Source organism: Tachysurus fulvidraco, chromosome 13, assembly GCF_022655615.1.
Source record: "Tachysurus fulvidraco isolate hzauxx_2018 chromosome 13, HZAU_PFXX_2.0, whole genome shotgun sequence".
NCBI classification, from domain to species: domain Eukaryota; kingdom Metazoa; phylum Chordata; class Actinopteri; order Siluriformes; family Bagridae; genus Tachysurus; species Tachysurus fulvidraco.
The window spans coordinates 3,226,071-3,248,324 of NC_062530.1; the positions used below are offsets into that span (position 1 = coordinate 3,226,071).

Below are 22,254 nucleotides of genomic sequence, written 5' to 3' on the forward strand. Positions count from 1 at the left end.
AGAATTCCTTCATGCTTAGTGGGAGAAAGGGGAACTGCTAAACTTCACAAGTGTGTGTGTGTGTGTGTGTGTGTGTGTGTGTGTGAGGGAGAGAGAGAGAGGGGGAGTGTGTGTGAGGGAGTGTGTGTGTGTGAGTGAGGGAGTGTGTGAGTGTAAGTGTGTGTGTGTGTGTGTCTGTGTGTGTGTGTGTGTGTGTGAGAGAGGGGGAGTGTGTGTGAGGGAGTGTGTGTGTGTGAGTGAGGGAGGGAGTGTGTGTGTGAGTGTGTGTGTGTGTTTGTGTGTGAGTGAGTGAGTCTGTGTGTGTGTGAGTTAGGGAGTGTGTGTGTGTGTGTGTGAGTAAGTGAGTCTGTGTGTGTGTGTGTGTGTGTGTTTGAGTGAGTGAGTCTGTGTGTGTGTGAGTAAGTGTGTGTGTGTGTGTGTGTGTGTGTGTGTGTGTGTGTGTGTGTATGTAATGAATGTCTAAGGGCAGTTGTTGAATTGTCGGCACACAAACACACACACTCCCTCACACACACTCCTTCACACACAGACACACACACACACAGACACACACACACTCCTTCACACACACAGACACACACACGCACACACACAGACACACACAGACACACACACACACACAGACACACACACACAGACACACACACACTCCTTCACACACACAGACACACACACACACAAACACAGACACACACAGACACACACACAGACACACACACACACACACACACACACACTCCTTCACACACACAGACACACACACACACAAACACAGACACACACAGACACACACACAGACACACACACACACACACACACACACACACTCCTTCACACACACAGACACACACACACACAGACACACACACAAACACACAGACACACACACAAACACAGACACACACACAGACACACACACAGACACACACACACACACACACACACACACACACACACACACACTGAAAGCTAAAATTAACTTTGATGTAAATTCTTCTGATAGAGAGTAAAGCAGTGAATCGGTTCTCAGTAACTTTCCTGTTTGACCAGAAGCAGGTTTTATACACACACACACACACACACACACACACACACACACACACACACACACACACACACACACACACACACACACACACACACATTTTCTATATGATCTGTAAAAACTCTTCATCTCTCCACCCAGGAGGTCTTGAACATGCTTAAAGAGAGCAAAGCAGACATTTTCGTGGATCCGGTCTTACACACGGCCTGTGCCTTGGACCTGAAGCACCAGTGCGCTGCGATCCCCCCGGGGCGAGGCCGGCGTGAGTGCCCGCCTTTGCTCGGCTTATCGGTCCGAGCGACCTTCTGTAATGTGCCTGTGGCCTGTGTGTCTGACTCAGTGTCTCACTTTGTCCTCATTTCACAGAGATGTCTTGTTTGATGGAGGCTCTCCAGGACAAGCGGGTCAGACTGCAACCCGAGTGTAAGAAGAGACTGCAGGACCGGATAGATATGTGGAGCTACGCAGCCAAGGTCAGTCCATGTTAGTCATGTGACCGTGTGGCAGCTCTTCGCTCTGACTGACATCCCATATAAAACTCTTTCATTTAATTGCTACGACGTCCATGATGTTTCCCAGGCCACATGTACATATACATATACTATAATCCAGAGCTCCATGCGAAAAACTGAGCCTCTAAACGTCCGTCACACCGAGAGGCGGAGCTATCAGAGAGAAAAGAACATCCGTCACACCGAGAGGCGGAGCTATCAGAGAGAAAAGAACGTCCGTCACACCGAGAGGCGGAGCTATCAGAGAGAAAAGAACGTCCGTCACACCGAGAGGCGGAGCTATCAGAGAGAAAAGAACGTCCGTCACACCGAGAGGCGGAGCTATCAGAGAGAAAAGAACGTCCGTCACACCGAGAGGCGGAGCTATCAGAGAGAAAAGAACATCCGTCACACCGAGAGGCGGAGCTATCAGAGAGAAAAGAACATCCGTCACACCGAGAGGCGGAGCTATCAGAGAGAAAAGAACATCCGTCACACCGAGAGAACATTTCAATGCTAATTTAGTCCTGATGATTTTAGGGTACTAGCATGTTCTACCTGCTCGAGAGTCACGAGCTACGACCCCCGAGTTCCCCGAACACTAAAATAGCCCCTCTGACTCTGACTCGCAAAATAACCTTCGAAATAACACACCGAATAATAAACGACTTGGATCGTAAATGACCCTGGTTTATTTTTTATGTAGGATGTCGTGGTTACGGTTCCTTTTTAAACAACTGTAAGTAAGTGCACATAAGAAAGTAATACTGATGCCAGACATTTGTGTTTGTTAGACACACAAACAAATCTAATGATAAAAGATTCGGACGATTATTCGGATTATTCGCCTTCAGCGACACCAGTTTTACAGACGTTATGACACGTATTTGTGTTTTGATCAGAAGTCGCATAAAATGCCGTCTTTCTTTGAGTAACCTTTTATTTTTATTTAATAAAAAAAGAAAGAGGGGGACACGGTGGCTTAGTGGTTAGCACGTTCGTCTCACACCTCCTGGGTCGGGGGGTCGATTCCCGCCAGTTGGCATGTTCTCCCCGTGCCTCGGGGGTTTCCTCCGGGTACTCCGGTTTCCTCCCCCGGTCCAAAGACATGCATGGTAGGTTGATTGGCATCTCTGGAAAATTGTCCGTAGTGTGTGAGTGAATGAGAGTGTGTGTGTGCCCTGCGATGGGTTGGCACTCCGTCCAGGGTGTATCCTGCCTTGATGCCCGATGACGCCTGAGATAAGGCGAGAAGTTCGGATAAGCGGTACATAATGAATGAATGAATGAAAAAAAGAAAGAGTAATTGGAGTCATGAGATAAACTGCAGCGCGAGTTCTGGTGTCGATCTTGTTTTCTCTCCCCTCAGGTGGCTCCAGCTGAAGGTTTTGCAGATCTGGCTTTCCAAGTGATTTCGTCACCTTCCAAGAATTATATCCTGCTGGTGATCGCCCTGGCCGTGTGCGTCCTCTTCGCGGTGGGATTGCTGTGTGGACGAATCACTAAACACGTGACCAGGGAACTGAAGGATAGGTAGAGCCTGGATCCTGAGCTGGATCCTCAGTCTCGTTCTAGAAAGAAAAAAATCATTTTAAAAAAAGAAGAAGAAGAAGAAGAAGAAGGGTAAAAGAGGCCTAGACGTGTTTTGACCACTTATTCACTGTTCTAATCCTGACCCGAGTGTCCTGCTTTACCATCCCTGATTTGGGAGGCTGTAAGTAACCTGGTGTTTGTTGGGTCAGCACCATGTCCCAGGCTCATTCTGCTCTGTGCTGCCCCCTGCTGTGAAAGTCCCAGAATACACCTATGAAAAGTCTGCAGACTCGAGCATTCTGGGACACTAATCTATCTCTGCTGTCTATTTTTTCCTCGCCTGATTTTGATTGATTGTTTTATTGGACTTACTGTGCAAACAACACGCCACGACGGTGACACGCTTTGCGAACGATTCACTATTATCTCCGTTGCATAACGATACGTTTTTCTAGGTTTTAGTCGTTTTGGTTTTACACTCAGACACACAGCCATACAGCTTCATTTAAAAAACAACAGTATTTAAATATCACTGGATCCGAGGATGTCCGAGTTTGGGTGAAAATGCCGAATGGAGATATTTAAAAGAAGTGAATAACTTATGGAGAAACTTTATAACTTATAACATTGGTCCCTTTTCTCTCTCTGAATCGTGCCCGAGTTTCCTGCCGTCCGTCCTAAACGAGGCTAAATGAGTTAAACATGTTTTTTTCCCTCTTATTCACACGATACAGAACAGAGTTTATAAAAAACTTGCTTCATTTCTCTGTATAATTCATTAAAAAAAATGTCCTTTCATGGTTTGTTATGAGAATCCTGAGATGTCCATATTTAAGACCCCCGTCTGGACAAATCCTTACAGATTTAGGTGAAGGTCATCAGTAAGGTTATATACATGATGCACATTTCTCACAGTATTTTACGTATTAGAGAAACTTTGACGGAAAAGTTCAGCGTCGGATTTGTCTTCGTTTAACGTCCACGCTTTGTCTCTGAAATACCCGGCGAATAAAAAAAAGGGGTTTTTTTGTTGTTGTTTTTTTTTCTTCTGATAACCAGCAAAGAGGTAAAAATTCGTCGTCGGCAATTTGAGTGTTTTTTTTTTTTTTTGTAGAGTTTGCTGCAATGAGTTTGCGTGAACTCCATAAATTTGTGTAAAAATCTGACGTTTTTTTTGTTTTTCAAATCAAATCTATCAGATCGAGCGTCGTCTGCTTCGTCGGAGGGGATGAGACTCCAGGAAACTGACCTTTTGTACAAAAGCCTTAACGTGATTAATCACACTTTTACTGCTTTCACATTTAACCTCAGTTTTCCAGTTTTATAACGTAATACAAGTTCCAGCTTTTCACTGTTCTGTCAAATAAACATCACACTGAATGTTGTGACATCATTAAAAAAAAAAAAAGCTCTAGTCCTCCAGTTATCATTCACTCGGCCTGTAGGGGTCGCTGTAGGGGTCCGGAACCGATCCCAGGCACCCTGTCAGTGAGGTGTGAATACACTCCGAATGGGTCCATCAAGAGACAACACACACACACACACACACACACACACACACACACACACACACACACACACACACACACACACACACACACACACACACACACACACACACACACATACATAAAGATGTGATGATGAATAACAGGATCTCTGCTAACTCTATAAAGTATTTTAAGACACAACACACATTTATCTCCTTTTTTTTCCTGGGTTGCTGAAACAGTTTATTCCTTTTCACTTCATGTCACTTTTTCATCCATGTTCTGATGGAGGTTTATCGTTGGATCGGAAAAAACATTATGGGAATAAATACACGAGGGTTATTAAAGAGGAGGTTTTTTCCCTGGGATTTGGACAACATTGGTGGTATTCTGTAAATAATAGAGCTAGATGGTCCCGTTTTGTTGACTTAGTTCGGATTACAACGTCTTCTGACGGCACAGGCCTATATTTTGTAGATAAAGGTCATTACTAAATTGTAAATATAGGTCATGATTGTATGATAATGAGGTGTGTTTTTTTTTCTTCTTCTTTCCCAAAACATTATCGACAGAACAAACTTTTGGAAAGAAAAAAAAAAATCTCAAATCCGATTCTCTTATTTTGTCTTTTACTTGTTTGTACGTTTTCCTCTAGGTCGTGTAGACGGATTTGTGACACAGACTGCACTTTTTTTCACGTGTTTATCTGAAGTGCAATGAGAGACGGACGGAGCTCTTTTTTTCTTTTGTAATGGGCAAAAATCATAAGAACGAATGTAACCTTAGTAATAAAAAATGAAGAAAGGTAAAAGTACAAGGTTTGTGTTGACTGACTGTGGAACCCAAACCGGAAACCCCCTTGTTTGTTTGTTTGTTTGTTTGTTTGTTTGTTTGTTTGTTTTTGCCCTTTGTTACGACTAAAACCAAATTTCAAATTTCTTTTTTTTTTTTAACTGTCTGTAAAATCTGCAGAAATGCTTACAACATGGACTAATCTTGTACAAAGCTCTGGCTAGGACATTTTCTGCCATGTAATATGATGGAGATGTAACAAACTAAACATGATGATGATTTTTTTTTTAAATGTCTGTACAGATTATGATTTGTGAGTTTAATAAGACTATATTCAGATTTTCTTACTTGTGGTCTCTTGGTTTTGTTTTGTCTCATCAGGAAAATGAAAAACCCTGATTAAATAAGAGTCACTAATTATTGCCACATTTTCTCGAGGACGAAAGAGATTGTGTAAAGGAAATTCAGCCAGTGGTCTATACGTTATACGGCAGAAATACTGACGAATATTTAAGTTGCCTTTGATTATTTGCCGTCATTCCGTTTCCAAAACTCAACATCGTCGGCTGTTCGGTTGATGTTAACTGTTTATAGCTTAAAGAGTTAAGCCCATCCTTTTTCATTAGCACTCTCACCTCTGGCTTGTTTCGAACAGATCTAAATCTGCATCTGGATGTAAAGCTGCTTTACAATCTATAAAATCTTGGATGAAAATAGTCACATAGTCACAAAGTATTCAATTCAAGTTTTGTATGGCGCTTTTTACAGTTGACGTTGTCTCAAAGCGGCTTTACAGAACATAAACATAGAACAAAGGTTAATATAAAGAATAATATAAAGATTAAAAAGATGAATGCAAAATTCAAGATTGATATTAGATAGATTTAGTTCACAATGTGTATGTATTTATCCCCAATGAGGAAGTCTGAGGTGACTCAGGCAGCAGTGGCAAGGAAAAACTCCCTTAGATGGTAAAGGAAGAAACCTTGAGAGGAACCAGACTCAAAGGTGAACCTCATCCTCATATGGGTGACACTGGAGGGTGTGATTATAAAAATACAGTCAAACGGATAATGTAATCGCAGACTATCAGATGTCCTAAAAATCTCCACACATCTGGATGTCGGAGAAGATCGAATATGTTCCATATCGACTCATATTAAATGTTTATAATAAATACGTAATATTTCGATCGAGAAAATAACGAACACGAGCAAACAAACAAAAACGCACGATTTTATTTATTGTGTTAATGAAACAGAATTTACTGATTTTCCTTAATAAAGTGACCATATGAATATTCCAAAGAGCCCCAGAGAATAAACACTGCAGTGATTTGAGCTGTGATCATGTGGCACAAAGATTGTGATATTTAATGAACAGTAACTTTTAGTGATGTGACATACGGCTAAGTACGGTGACCCATACTCAGAATTTGTTCTCTGCATTTAACCCATCCAAAGTGCACACACACACCGTGAACACACACCGTGAACACACACCCGGACCAGTGGGCAGCCATTTTTATGCTGCGGCGCCCAGGCACCTCAAGGGCACCTCAGTTGTGGCCGGCCCGAGACTCGAAACCACAACCTTAGGGTCAGACTCTCTAACCATTAGGCCACGACTTGCCCCACATGCTTCAGCATGTAACTTTTACTGGTTTAAAACCTGGTGCATTAATACATATATAATTGTGATTATATATATGTATATAAGGTTAGAACGCAGCTTAGCCAATCACATTGCAGAATGATTAGAACAGCAGGTCTGTAACGCGTTACTGTTTCTATGGTAACAGCTAGTGCACACATCCGTTTACAGAAGCTGCACTTTTTCTGCGTTGGCGCTCTTTCGCCAGCAGATGGCGACATTGTAAACATTTTATATTTTAAAGACTATATAATTTATTCCTTTGGATCCGGATCTAGATTACTAGTCCAAAGACATAAACAATTTTATTTATAAAAAAATAATTACTTATTATAAATAGAAATTCAGTTTTATAAGACTATACCATATTGTGACTTTATTCATGCTGTATTTTATATGTATTTAAGTGTGTGTGTGTGTGTGTGTGTGTGTGTGTGTGTGTGTGTGTGTGTGTGTGTGTGTGTGTGTGTGTGTGTGTGTGTGACATGAGGGGGGTTTGGGTAATCAGAGGCATCGTAGTCCTGAAGGCCATGAACTTGGCCTTTGTTGTGTGTGTGTGTGTGTGTGTGTGTGTGTGTGTGTGTGTGTGTGTGTGTGTGTGTGTGTGTGTGTGTCGTGTTCCCCCCTGCCGGGTCGCCTCTGGCGAAACAGCACACATGTCCATCTAATCACGTGGTCTCTCTGTTCCGTTATTCGGAGCTCTAAAATGTTTCTGTTTATAACCAAAGACAGTCTGACTTAAACACTGCCGAGTAATTCATCCAGTATTTAATCCTGTATTAATACCCTGCCATGCAAAATGCGTCATGGTGCTTAAACCGAGAGACAGAGACAGAGACAGAGAGAGAGAGAGAGAGAGAGAGAGAGAGAGAGAGAGAGAGAGAGAGAGAGAGAGAGAGAGAGAGAGAGAGAGAGAGAGAGAGAGAGAGAGAGAGAGAGAAAGAGAGAGAGAGGGAGAGAGAGAGACAGAGAGACAGAGAGACAGTGACACAGAAAGCTTAATAACTGATTATTTTCAGGGCCAGCGCTTTGGATTTGGGGTAAAAACTGTCAGACTGTGATGGTGATTTTAAAAATTGCCCAGACACGTTGTAAGCATTTCTTGTTTCTTCTTCTTCTTCTTCTTCTTCTTCTTCTTCTTCTTCTTCTTCTTCTTCTTCTTAATAATAATAATAATAATTATTATTATTATTATCATTATTATGCAATATAATAATGCATTTACTTTTCCGCTTTGTATGTCTGAATAACACTTTATTTCTCTTTCATCAAAAGGTTAAAATATCTCTTAGAAACCTAAACTTATCTATTAACCCCAAAGAGGACCCTTTATTCTAACAGTATTACTGCCATAAATGTTTAAAGTGTTTCTTCTGCTCCTTTTTAACTATTATTATTATTGTTATTATTATTATTATTATTATTATTATTATTATTATTATTATTATTATTATTATTATTATTATTCATACTTCTAGCAGTTTTGTTATTGTTCTTGTTGTTATCATTAATGTAATGATTGTTGTGTTGTTATTGTTGTTTTTGTTTGTCGCTCTTTGTTGCTTAAGCCATTAAGTCATTTGCCAATAATTGTACATATTAACACATAAGTAGATTATTATTGTTGTTGGCTACACATCAAAAGCCTCCATGCCTCTTAGAGTAAGTGTCCAATTAACAGCATAAGTGTGTAATTAACACAGTGAATGTGTGATTAACATAATTAACAGAGTTAAACCACACAAAGGTTAACTCCAGCAATCTGCATGAACAGACCGCGGTTTAATGAGAGCAGGAGTTGTTTTATTCGTGCTCATGGATCCTATTGTAAACAACATATTCACATTTAAATGAAATGGACCTTGGCAGTGGGACAGGACACACGTGCGCGCGCGCACTCACAAACACACACGCGAGCATCGAATGGCTTTGAACCCTATTCACCATGTACGAGTCCCTGTGGTATACACACACACACACACACACACACACACACACACACACACACACACACACACACACACACACACACACACACACACACACACACACACGGATGAGTAGCTCTCACGCCGGTAAGTGTGATAATTTAAAATGTCTCTGTAATGATCCTGCATATAAGATTATTTAAAACATCACATGAACACATTCACCTTCGTGCTGTGTGTCAGATCAAATGTCTAAAAATATTTATACCACACACTTGTTTATTTGTCACTTTATAACAAAATGCAACAAAAAACAACATACAAATATAAAACGAACAAAACAGTTTCATATACAGAATTAATATTTATTTCATGCGCCTTTTATTTGGAGCATTTTGGAGCACATTCAAAAAGAGAAAACAATTTTAATACAAATACAATATGAATATGTAGGCATACTTGTTTTATTTCCTTCAGGAACATTTTGCTAAAGTGCTAAAAACAAATGTAAGTTTTTCCTCCTCATTAAAAATGTTCCGTTTATGTAGAAGAATCTTTGTAATGAAGTTCACCACGCAGGAAATCTTTAAAAATTAACCCTTAAAAATGCTCACAGCAGCTATTAATGTTTCAAGAACCCGGTTATTGGAGGAAATTTATGATAATCCAAAAAAGGAACCCTAAAAACCCAAGAGCTTTTGTTCTGGACGACTTGGCCTGCTGGGATTTTTAACGGCGTGAAATCATTTAGAAATATGAATATTTAAGATGTAGACAGTGTGGTTAGAAAAGTGAGAAGGAAAAATGAATCAGTATTTCTTTGTATAATGGCTTTGCTAGAAATAATACTAATACTAATTCTACTACTACTACTACTACTACTACTACTACTACTACTACTACTACTACTACTACTAATAATAATAATAATAATAATAATAATAATAATAATAATAATGAAATGTTTAACAAAAAAATAATAAATACAAAACACCTTCTAAGCTTAAATGACACCAGATGAAAACATAAAGAAATAAATAAACAGCACATTTATTATATTCTGAGGTGCCCTTGACCTTCTGAACGCTAAACCCGCCCCCTGTATCCGACTCTTCTCCGACGAGCTGTCTACTAACACTGACCTTTAAAACTCAATGTAGAAAACACGGGAGTGTGTGGAAGTGTTAACGCGGGTTCATATACAAACAACAGCAATATTCACACTAGGATAAAACACGGTTTAAATCAAAATAAGGAGGAATAAAGTCTGATATCGTGCTGTCGGATTTGCGGGTCAGTGAAGGTCAGTGGAGGAGGAGCGTCATATGTCATTTCTTTTTCTGTCTGTCTGTCTGTCTGTCTGTCTGTCTGTCTGTCTGTCTGTCTTATCTAATTTATATTTATATAACATGTCTTAGCGTCTAATGTGGTGATTGTTTACTGATGATTAATGGATTTGGTCATTTAAAGTAGACCCACAGTGTTTTATTTTTTTTAAATTGATAGTAGCCGACATTTCTCACTATAGATAGACACAGACATTATTATTGTTATTGTTATTATTGTTGTTATAATAATAACAATAATAATAATAATAATAATAATAATAATAATTATTATTATTAGTAGTAGTAGTAGTAATAGTAGTATTAGTATTAGTATTATTGTTGTTGTTGTTATATTTAAATGCGTAATAGAGTTAAGCCACTTTTATTTTCAGAAAGAGCTGTACAAAATGTTCAATTAAATAATTAAGTAAATCTATATTAGTGTGAAGACTAAGATTAAAATTGTCTTCAATACTTTAAAAGACACATGATGCATATATCAGGATTATTACTATCATAACAAAACTAGGACGGTATAATAATGTTAGAGGCTTCCTAAGCGTGATTATTGAGACCTTTACAGTATGTACGCCTGTGGATGAATGGTTGTATGAATTTGTGTTGGAATTTTGATGAGTTGCGTTAAATAAAATAAAAATCGTTGTGTGAGAAATGTTTGTGTGTGTGTGTGTGTGTGTGTGTGTGTGTGTGTGTGTGTGTGTGTGTGTGTGTGTGTGTGTGTGAGAGAGAGAGAGAGAGAGAGAGAGAGAGAGAGAGAGAGAGAGAGACTGTCGTTGAGAGTTTTAGCCTATAGGAGCAATTACCTCGTATTACATAAATCTGTGAAAAAAAAAGATCATTGAATCACAGCCTTAAGGCACACCGAGGGCTGGCATTAGGCCAAGCTTTAACACACACACACACACACACACACACACACACACACACACACACACACACACACACACACACACGCACGCACGCACGAACGCACGCACGCCAAAGCGCAAAGTTTGTTCAAAATATTTTGTCATTTAAAAGGTCTCTTCTTACAGCTTTCTGGTTCCACCTTCCCAACACGTGAATGATGCAAAAACTGTGATCTATAACTGTTTTATGATCAGAAACATAAACATAGCTTCAGACCTGAACCTTTACGCATCCGTTCCTTGTCTCTGCGTTGGTACATTTATATATCCTTCACCTGTAAATGTGGTTATAGTATACTTTTAAAATACATAAAGCATTACATCTACCCACATAAACCTTTCCCTTTAATAAGCTAGCGTACATTATTGGAACATAAGAGTTCCCTAAAAGGACCTACACTTTAAATGTTAATTCCTACATCCAGAACATAGATATTTTACATAAAGGTAACAGAAGAGAAAAACTTTATATAATCTAAAAAAATCAGGAATATCTCTGTCTCTGTCTTTGTCTCTCTCTCTCTCTCTCTCTCTCTCTCTCTCTCTCTCTCTCTCTCTCACACACACACACACACACACACACACACACACACACACACACACACACACACACACACACACACACACACACACACAAAAAAACACACACACACACACACACACACACAACCACACAACCAAACTGTCTAAACCTTAACGTGAAAAAATTCATATATTACGTGATCATATAAATCTCACATTTCTGGAAAAACAAAAACAAAAAGACGTGTGAATGTTCATCCCATCATGCATAAGCTCTGACCATCACACACGTGAATAATGCTATAACATAAAAAAAATGCCAGGGATTTACATGACTACATATTCATCTTGTAGAAAATAAAAACAAACATGATGTGCCAAAATGTCACACTATTTTACACGTGTGACGCGTGTTTGTGTGTGAGGGCTGGCGTTCTGTAAGGGAAATTAATTTGACGCACATGTTTAACGCATAACAAACGACATATAACCTACATACATGATACATTAAAACAATCATATGTTCGGTTTTAGAGGTGTGTGTGTGTGTGTGTGTGTGTGTGTGTGTGTGTGTGTGTGTGTGTGTGTGTGTGTGTGTGTGTGTGTGTGTGTGTGTGTGTGGAGACACTTGTCTCAGTCCTGTTAAAACGCTAAACAACACATTTTTAGATAAATGCGTAATGATGTCATATGTCGTAAACATTTTATTAACCTTTAATATTATATGTTTGAGATTTACACGTAACATTTATTTGGTTAAATTACCATCTATTAACTCATAATAACATTTAGTGGTGCAGAAAACCCTTATTTACATTTCCAGAGCAATTTTGAGGAAAAAAACGTCTTAAATTATTTCAGGATAAATAAAATAGACAAATAAGTGTCAGTATACACTTTGACACCTGTATATCTGTCAGTATAACATTATATATAGTAGTGTTCTGTATAATAACTTACATTCTTTATTATAGCATATCAACTAATAGTCTAATCAGACTATAACCTGAGCTAAAGCAAAACAAACAAACAAACAAACAAACAATCAATCAAACAAACAAACGGATGCATGAATGAATGTATGAATGATTGATTAAACAAACAAACAAACATATAAATGAAGCTAACCTTAAAATGGTTGGTTTAGTCACAAGCACCCGTTTGGTCTGCGGTAAATAAAACTCCTGCAGTGTATTTAATGAACAACAGAGGGCGCTACAAGAACACCTGAGCTGCTCTAATGGACTACAGTTTAAAAAGACCGTTTAGAATTACGTTTAGAATTTTAACAGTTTGGGTTTGTGTCATGATTATTTTTCTAAAGGACCCAAAATCTACTTTGTGTAAAATGTGTTTTTAACTAACTGATAGCATGATAGAAGAAAAATAAGCATCTTTGCAACATAAACATGTTATTAAAGCACTCTGTCTCTGTAGGGTGGGATGGTCTGGGACACTACAGTCTATTACTAGGCCCTTGTGGTTAAGTGAGTGACAAGGGCTAGATTTTTACTAGCTATCTGACTAGAGATGTGTAAATTTATTAGGATGGTAACAAAATTCCTGCAGCAATGAACTTAACCGAGTAAAACAGGCAATAATAAAACAAGAATACACTGTATTTAACAACATCAATAAAATAAAAATAAAATCAACAATCAGTAAATGAACTTGAACTTCACACCTTAAACTTCGGGGTTTTAAAAAAAATAACTTCTCATCAGGATATTAAAACAGCTCCATCTTATCAAACGACAGAATCCAGTCACTTTAATTAATACAATTTACAAATTAAAATAAATCATTTTAGCTTCAGTTCACCTGGTTTGAAATATATTAATATTAATAATCATAAAATAGTTTTATGCCAAATCTCCAAAAACATAAATCAGATACGTGACCTGTAAAAAGTGCTTTACGTTTTTAAAGAGACGCGTCAGAAAGTGTTAATAATAATAATAATAATAATAATAATAATAATAATAATAATAATAATAATAGGAAAAGGTTTTGTGTATGAAGTTAGCAAGTGATGGGTAAGATCATCAGTTTGGAGGGAGAAAAACACAAAAAGAAAGGTGTGCAGAAGGAGAATCTAGGCTTTAGGTCCATAAAGTCTCTCTACAGTGCTTTTTTCTCTCCATCAAAGAGAAACTCGGTGACTTTGCGGTGCAGAAAAGTAGCAGATTGTCAGTTTAATTAGGCTGCAGGACCGCAGGACGGACACTGGAGCACTTCAACACAAAGGAATTATCATGACAAAAGCTGGGCGAGTGGAAAACGGGGTCAGAAAAAAAGAAACACAACAGAAGTCAGAATATGAAATGGTGTGACGCGTAAAACATTTTGCGCAGGTGGAAATGTGCAGATCTGCACTGCATGGATACAGAGCACGGAGGCCCACAATTACTCTTTTTGTTTATTAAAGAACCATGTTATTAGTCTTGGTGGTCTCTGTCTCTTTATTTTCTTTTGATAATCAGTAGATTTCATAGGACACGCGTGCCATGATGGACAAGAATGAACCCAACACTATATGCGCAAAAATAAATGTATTCATGTAGTGCGAGATCTATTCAACATGGAGTAAAGAAATTATTATTATTATTATTATTATTATTATTATTATTATTATTATTATTATATGACAAATTAAAAGATGGAGAAATGATAATGGAGGAAATATACATCTGTTTATTTGGTTACAAAGATGATTTTACCGAGCAGAATATTCACTCACCTAAAATATTATTTTGTTTTCCACCATATTATTGACATTATAGAAACATCACAGAACAAGTGAATACAATTATTATTATTATTATTATTATTATTATTATTATTATTATTATTATTATTATTATTATTATTATTATTATTATTATTCATTTTAGATGCCATTCAAATCATATATATTAATATAATAATATAACAATGTTCTTAATCACAATTCACACTTCCCATCTCTGTACCAGAGAACACAGACATTTCGTATTATTATGTCTAGCATCATTTTTTAAAGTATTATTATTACTGTTATTATTATTAAAAAAAGTCAACATTTTGATCTCGCCCAGTTGCATTGACATGGTCTTTGAGAAATGAATAAAACAGAATAAAAACGAGTAAAATCTAAAGTGTAAAATGCAGTACAAGGACAGGAGACACGCAACACTGCGATTTACTCACTTATATATATATATATATATATATATATATATATATATATATATATATATATATATATATATATATATATATATATTACCATAGCATTACAATATTGAATATTAAGTATGTATTGATTCATTTTGAACAAAAAGGAGAAATGTGAACCGGTTCAAAGCTAGTTAGTAAAATTAGGATGCTGGCTGTAATGTTTATTCAGCTATCTGTTATTTTCTTTTCTTCTCGCTTTGCATGTTTGTTTTGCAAAATAAAATATTAGATGATATCCAACCTAATTCCATCACTCCCTCCTCCTCCTCCTCCCAGACCCCCTCCCCTCCCCTCCCCTCCCACCCCCGCTCCAATCTCATTGATCCAGGAGGAGCTAATTAGCCCTTCCCGCCGTGACTGTGTAATAGTGCGCATGCGCACTGGGCTAATTCCAGCCATTTTTTGCAGGAAACTAATTAGCAGGAATAAAGACTGAACGGTTTTTTTCCTTCGGTGGCGTCAAACACCGCTTTCTCCTCTTCCCTCTAACCAAGCCAAGTCGTCTGCGTTACAACCAAATACTCCTTTTTGTTGTTGTTTTAGTTTCTTGTTTGTTGTCTGTTCTTTAAAAGGCTTTAAAACGGTAATCCGGATATAGACCTCTTTACTGTTTACTACTAATAAGAAGAATCTAGAAGCTATCTGACCAAATGGAAGTACGTGAATGGGATCTATGAAGGCGGCGTGTGGACCAAGCCACAGAAATGTGAGTTTGTTTTCTTCTCAATGGGATTTTACACTAAGGTTTGTGGTTTCCGGTGGGTTTTAGCTGACTTTCTTTCCCTGCTAGAGGTCTGAGGTTTTGAGGTTTTGAGGTTTTGCCTCACTGTTTTCACTAGAAGTTCTTCACGAGCGCGTTTCCATTTGCCTGGTTGGTTAGTTAGTTAGTTAGTTAGTTAGTGGGTTGGTTAGTTGGTGTTGTGTTACCTCGATTCTCAGTCGTCCTCGTTAGATTGTAGAGACATGAAATCACGTCCTGTGTGTTTATTTTCTGTACATCATGGACACACGGTGTGTAGCTTGTAACATCCAGCCATAACAAGCACTCGGATAAAATGGTGTCCGGTGGAGCGGAAGGAAAACATCCGGTAAATAAACAAACAGTTACAAAGTATCGAGCACGTTATGTCCGTGAAACTGCGACCTGAAATGTCCACAAGATTCCCGAGCACTTTTTGTTCCTTTCTTCTTGTCCGTTTTGTTCAGTTTTTCCTGTTACACACTCACTACAACCAAAACACGGAAACTTTTTTTTTGTCAGTGCGTAAAAAGGTTCTCCAAAAAAAAAAAAAAGAAGAAGAAGAAAAAAAGGAAAAACAAGCTTTAACAAATGTAACTAGACTGTAATAAGGAACTATATCGGAAACGTTTCATGTACAACAACGTGTCACCTTCAGGAAACATTTCTCGAGTCTGATCTGATGTCAGAATTATTATAAAAGCGTTTATTCCACTGACTGGAGCTCTTATTATCCTTTTATTATCCATCATAGCAATGTAAAAAGCAGCCTTTTCCGTATGGAGAGCATAGAAAGGTTCCTGTGTTATAGGGAGGGGATGGTGATGTGGGTTTTACACACACACACACACACACACACACACACACACACACACACACACACACACACACTAGGTCATTCCACGATCATCACATCATGGAGGAGAAAGGGAGGAAGGGTATGCAGGGTCAAAAGAGCTCAGACTCACGGGTCAGAGTTCACTGTGCTGGAGAGAGAATGGTGGAAAAAAAACGACAGATAAGTAGTTGTGAACGAAGGTGAGAGTGAGAAGCTGAAGATCTGAGTTGACAGCAAGTGGAGAAGAATTGTTCTAGATACTGCAGGCACAGCAAGGTGGAAATTCTATATGTGTGTTTCTAAATCCCTGGTGTTTGGGTGTTCGCTGGATCAGGTTCTGTATTTACCTAACCCTAAAAATCATGCGTCACTTTGTCTGCTTTTACTCACCTCCTGAGCCAAAATGTTGGATATTAAAGTACGAACGCCTTATTTCCCTTTGTTTTCTGTGCTGATTTATTTTAGGTTTTAAATACACGTCATATCGATTCCTGCTAAATGTAAAACTCATATTTTCACTTGGGTATTTTTAATAATTGGATGTGATAATGTTGTCAAATGTTAGGATGTCATATTTGCAACATATTCTTCACCCCTGCCAAATCCTATTTGTTGGTTAGGCTGAATAAAATGTCAGGCATTGTGCAGTATGGCCTTATACACACATACACTTATACACAGGACTTGATTGTCCTTCTAGGGCCCTGAAATATTTTATATACGTAGAACTCGTAGAAACAGAGGTTTCCTGATCAGAAAGACGGACCACGTGAGCCATTTGCTTTTTATCTGAAACCTATTACATGTCGCCTCCTTTACATCGATGTTCAACATCAACAAAGCAGTTATTACTTCTTACTTAGAGTTCTGCTGTTCTACACCGTTTCATGATTGCGTACATCTAGTCTCAGCATAATGAACTGAAGTCTATGGTGTAATAGACTAATAGACATATTACTACAGGATGTTCTACCATTTGCAGACCATCTGTTACTGTTACAGCACCGTGATTCTATGGGAAATGTATTACATTCTTAAGATTACAGCTGTTTGTGATGAGAGGAATGATAATAAAACCCACTTGTCTAGTGCTTAAGAAGTGGCTTGTATTCACAGATAATAACAGCCTGTGTATTACAGCCTGTATTATTTTCTCTCGGCATGCATGAGTAAGTCATTTAAAGCTCATGTGAACACGCATAGTTTAAATACTTGAGAGATGTCGAGATGTGTAAGAAGAGTGTAATTATCACTCCGTGTACTGTTGCGCCAACCTGTTGTCCCGTTATGGATTTGATTTGAGAACAAATAGTGCTAGTGTAGAGTAGAAGAAGCAGAATATTTCTAACGGGAAAAGTTTGATTCCACTTTTCACCTTAGATCGAAGAGTGCTGATTGGTGCAAATCCATCTAAAGTTCTGATCACTGTTATGATGAAAGATTTCTAGCCTCGTGGGCGTGGTGTCTCGTCCAGGATGACGCCGTCCCTATAGACCAGGCAAGAGGTCTCAGTGAATGGTTTAATAAGGGTAAAAATCATGTAAATCATATGCTATGGCCATCACAGTCACCAATCTCACCATCAACCTCAGGGATGTTTTTAGGACAAATCGTGTTTTTTCCTAACCGTGCTCGTCGACACCGTGATGCACTGAAGCTGTTCTGGCAGCTTATGTTGATCTTACACCTCACTAACATGCTTTATGTTGGTTTTTCCTTTCATTTGTCACACCTCTCTTCGTGTTATTGTACTCTCCGAGATCGGATGACACGTTAGCAGGGTGCCCGTGTTCCTGTGTGCCACGATTTGCATCCCGCAGAGATAAAAGTTAGAGGACGTGTAGTTCAGCTGCATTTATACGTTCAGAGATATTACAGACAAAGTTGATGGATAAATGGTTTAACATTCTTAATATGCACTAAAATAAAGTAAATAAAGTCATAATATATAGATATTAATATATGTATAATGTATGAAACATATTATGTAACATTACTATAGATATAACAATTTCTATAATTTATTATTATTATTATTATTATTATTATTATTATTATTATTATTATTATTATTACTAAAGCCAGTATAGGTCTCATAAGTCAGAAATATGCACCTTTTTAAATATTGTTGAAAACACTTTAGTGAAGTGTGTGTGTGTGTGTGTGGGTGTGTGTGTGTGTGTGTGTGCGTGTGTGTGTGTGCGCGCGTGCGTGCTTGGTGTTGAAGGTCTTATCACAAACCTGACTGATGTTCACACTAGAGATGTAGTGAACTCTAGTGTAATGTGTTCAGATAGAAGTGTACTTCATAAGATTGCAGTTGTTTGTGACAGAATTTCTCTGTAGCTCTTTTGCACTGATTGCTGCTGAAGTGTGTGTAACTGGTCAGTCATTATTCTATGTGTGTGTGTGTGTGTGTGTGTGTGTGTGTGTGTGTATACGCATGCGTACACTGCTGTTCTCTCTGCTTATCATAACAATGGCTGTGGTTAGTGAGCGAGCTGAACTGAAATCTCTCTCTCTCTCTCTCTCTCTCTCTCTCTCTCCCTCTCTCCCTCTCTCACTCTGTTGTCACACCACACACAATTCATGGGGCCCCTGCTTCTGAGCTTATGCCCCACTGCGTGTGTGTTACATTACACTGCACACTGTCTACACACGTTTAATAAAGACAGACGCATAACAGAAACGTTTCACTGATTGAGTCTCTCAATTCTCATCAGATTCCTTGGCAAATATTGAGCCACACTGTGCTCTCTGAATAAAAGCATGGTGGAAAAAGAGAGCAGGGGAGTGAGTGTGTGCGCGTGTGTGTGTCTGTGTGTGTTTGCTGTGGTTCTGTGAGGTTTAAATAGAATTTGCAGCTTATCGCAGAAGCTGAAGCTGGAGTCAAGCAAGGGTCAACACTGTCGTGTTTAGAGAGAGTGAGAATTTTAAAGATGAATCTGCAAGTGGCTACAGTGCGTACACACACACACACACACACACACACACACACACACACACCTTAAATTCAAATCATATGCCGGTGGGATTATAACATATTAATAACAGTAAGACTAATGTAGGTGTGAATTTATGAGAATCGGAGTCTTTGGAGTGTAAGAGGTTAATCATACCAGCTAATACCAGCTATATAAATCATTTTCTAATATTGTTTTAATTCACTTCTATTTAATTATATGCTGTTAAACAATACCAAAGCACATCGTATTAAATCGTATATTAAGTACATTATTAGTATTGAATAGTAATGGGATGTATAGTATAATATGACAACATTTATATATATTAAACTATTTTATAGCAATATTTCAACTTACTATATTTAAAAAAAAAAATACAAAAATGATTGATTGTCTGATTTAATTATTTATTTATGTAGATATTTTAAGCCTTCATATATTAATGGGGGAATTGGATTAATCCATTAATGAAGGTGGAATATGGATATATTATATTTATACTATAATATCATTAGAAACATGGAACAGCAGCTTTAAAGTATAAATAAAACACACACACACACACACACACACACACACACACACACACACACACACACACATATATATATAATTATAGTGCAACCCAACCTGTTTTCTTTTTTTTTCCAAAATGTGCCACACATCATTATTTCTTGCACAGTGAGTCATAACACGGCCTGGTATTTACTGTAAATGTGGCATTTGTGTTTGAACGGCTGTCGTGTCTGAACACGAGGACCGAAGAAGTGACTTGAGCGCTATCCACATGTGAGTACATGGTTATTAAGCATGAATGCACAGTCGAGCAGCAATAATGTAGAAGCTGGGAGATTACAGACAAGCACAGGAGTGGAAGAATACATCCAGCCACGAAGCACTGAAAACTGCTGCTGGCTTTTAAAAGCACACCAGAGGTTTCAGCTCAAGATGCAATGCACAAGAACATGAGCTCTTAAAGAACCCCCCCCTCTCTCCCCCGTGCTCCGCTCCTGTCTCATGGAATAGATAAGCTGCAAATTAAACAGAGTGATAGAAAGAGACGAACGCAATCTCGCTCCAAAATATATATCATCCGTGATCTACGGCGGCGTCTTAATAGCACAGAGAAACCGAATCCCTCGCAACTCAAAGGACAGCACTTCATCTTGCAGCAGGACAGTGACCAGAAACACACTGCTGAAGCACTTCAGAGCCAAAAGGTGGAATGTTATTGACGGGCCAAGTCACGTCACTTGACCTAAATCCAATTTTCCATCCATTTCGTTTACTGATGACAAGACAGAAGGCAATAAAATCCCAGAAACACACAAAAAAAATTCAATAACTACTCAGTACAAAGACACGGCACGAGGGCCAGATACATTTCATCCACTGCAGAAGATCTGTACCTAAATTCAGTATAATTTTATTTATTATTAGATGATTTAAAAAAAAACAGAACCCCAGAGATTTCATGTAAGTGCGGTAAACACTCAACTGCATCTTTTCTAATGGTCCACAGGTTCTATGTATTCTGCGAAATAGACAGTGATACAGCGGCAGTTTTACACGATACCTGATGTGTCATATAACATCATAATTAGAACGTGATGCTGACACTTTGGTCAGAAAGTGGTGAGTAATTACATTTATTTTTGTAAACCGGCAGCTCTAAAAGATTTATCTGCAAGAAGTCTAAGGTTTATTTCATACTCCACATAATCTTGGTTGAAAAATAGACACTTTTAAATGTGTAGTTATTGGTTGATGGGTTGACTTGGTTATAGCTGCAATACCATAAGAATTAACAGGAACTCAATGTAACTATACGTTGTTTGGTGAATTGCTGTGGTGTAAGAGGAATAAAACAGTTCAGGATGTGCTGTTATAGGAGAGTCGATCAGATTTACTCGATAAACATAAGACCAAATGGTTTATTGCTTATTTAGTCAGTAGGTTTATTATAATGTAGCCAGAATGCTTCTAAACGGTTGTGTAAATGTATGTATGTAGCCCTAGGCCTTGGGTGTCATATGAGTTCGTATACTGTTCGTTCACACTGACAAAGCAACAGTGTTGTTTTTTTTAAATCCTATGTATGTTTGCTTGTTAAAATACAGGTTAGATTGTGGATTACATTGTTTTGTATGGCAGGATTTTAAGGAATAAAACCAGAGACATTTTCACCACTCACCAGCAAAAAAGACATTCAATTGAATGGAGAAAGGAATTCAAGCCTGGAAGCAATTTATTTGACGTTTATTTAAAGATATCCAGGTAAACATCACAAACCTCGGAAGAATGTGCCTTTAGCATCTTTTGCAATAATGCAAGAAGCTTATTTCCTTTTGTTTTGTTCTTTTGAGATCCAGAAAATGTGGATCATATCAGTAAAGCCATATTTAATGAAAAGATTCGGTGTCCGCTCCATTTCGAACATCTAAAAATAAACGATTTAATATTCTCAATGTTGATAACGTTTAACTCCCTAAAATTGATATCAGAAGTAGTTTTTATATCGATCTGATTTTCATGTTTATTTTTTTTTGAAAAACTGCATTATTCACGGAGAGTCTCTCCTGATCCTCACTTTCACGTTTCCTGTTTCAATCCTTTTGACCCTCAGTGTGCATTTCATTTCATTTTCTTTTTTTCTTTTCTTTTTTTTTTTGGGCGTGTCTTTCAAGAAACACGCCAGCTTTTCATTTTCAGGTCTCGTCCTTTGTTTGGCTTTCAAGGTATAAAATCTAGAATTACAATCTTTTTGTTCTTAAAAATAGT

General features: G+C 38.0%; 2 protein-coding genes across 2 annotated transcripts in view; both read left to right on the forward strand.

Annotated features, from left to right (window-relative positions):
- glg1b (golgi glycoprotein 1b) overlaps positions 1 to 4,679 on the forward strand; it is a 41,643-nt gene extending 36,964 nt beyond the window's left edge. Inside the window, exons 24-26 of the mRNA XM_027159294.2 lie at positions 1,187 to 1,307; positions 1,412 to 1,518; positions 2,906 to 4,679. Coding sequence (XP_027015095.2) covers positions 1,187 to 1,307; positions 1,412 to 1,518; positions 2,906 to 3,073 — 396 coding nt within the window. The 3' untranslated portion in view covers positions 3,074 to 4,679. The remainder of the gene's footprint in view (positions 1 to 1,186; positions 1,308 to 1,411; positions 1,519 to 2,905) is intronic.
- A 10,581-nt stretch (positions 4,680 to 15,260) lies between these two features.
- zfhx3a (zinc finger homeobox 3a) overlaps positions 15,261 to 22,254 on the forward strand; it is a 32,151-nt gene continuing 25,157 nt past the window's right edge. The window contains exon 1 of the mRNA XM_027159285.2: positions 15,261 to 15,636. The gene's annotated coding sequence lies outside the window, so the exon portion shown is untranslated. The remainder of the gene's footprint in view (positions 15,637 to 22,254) is intronic.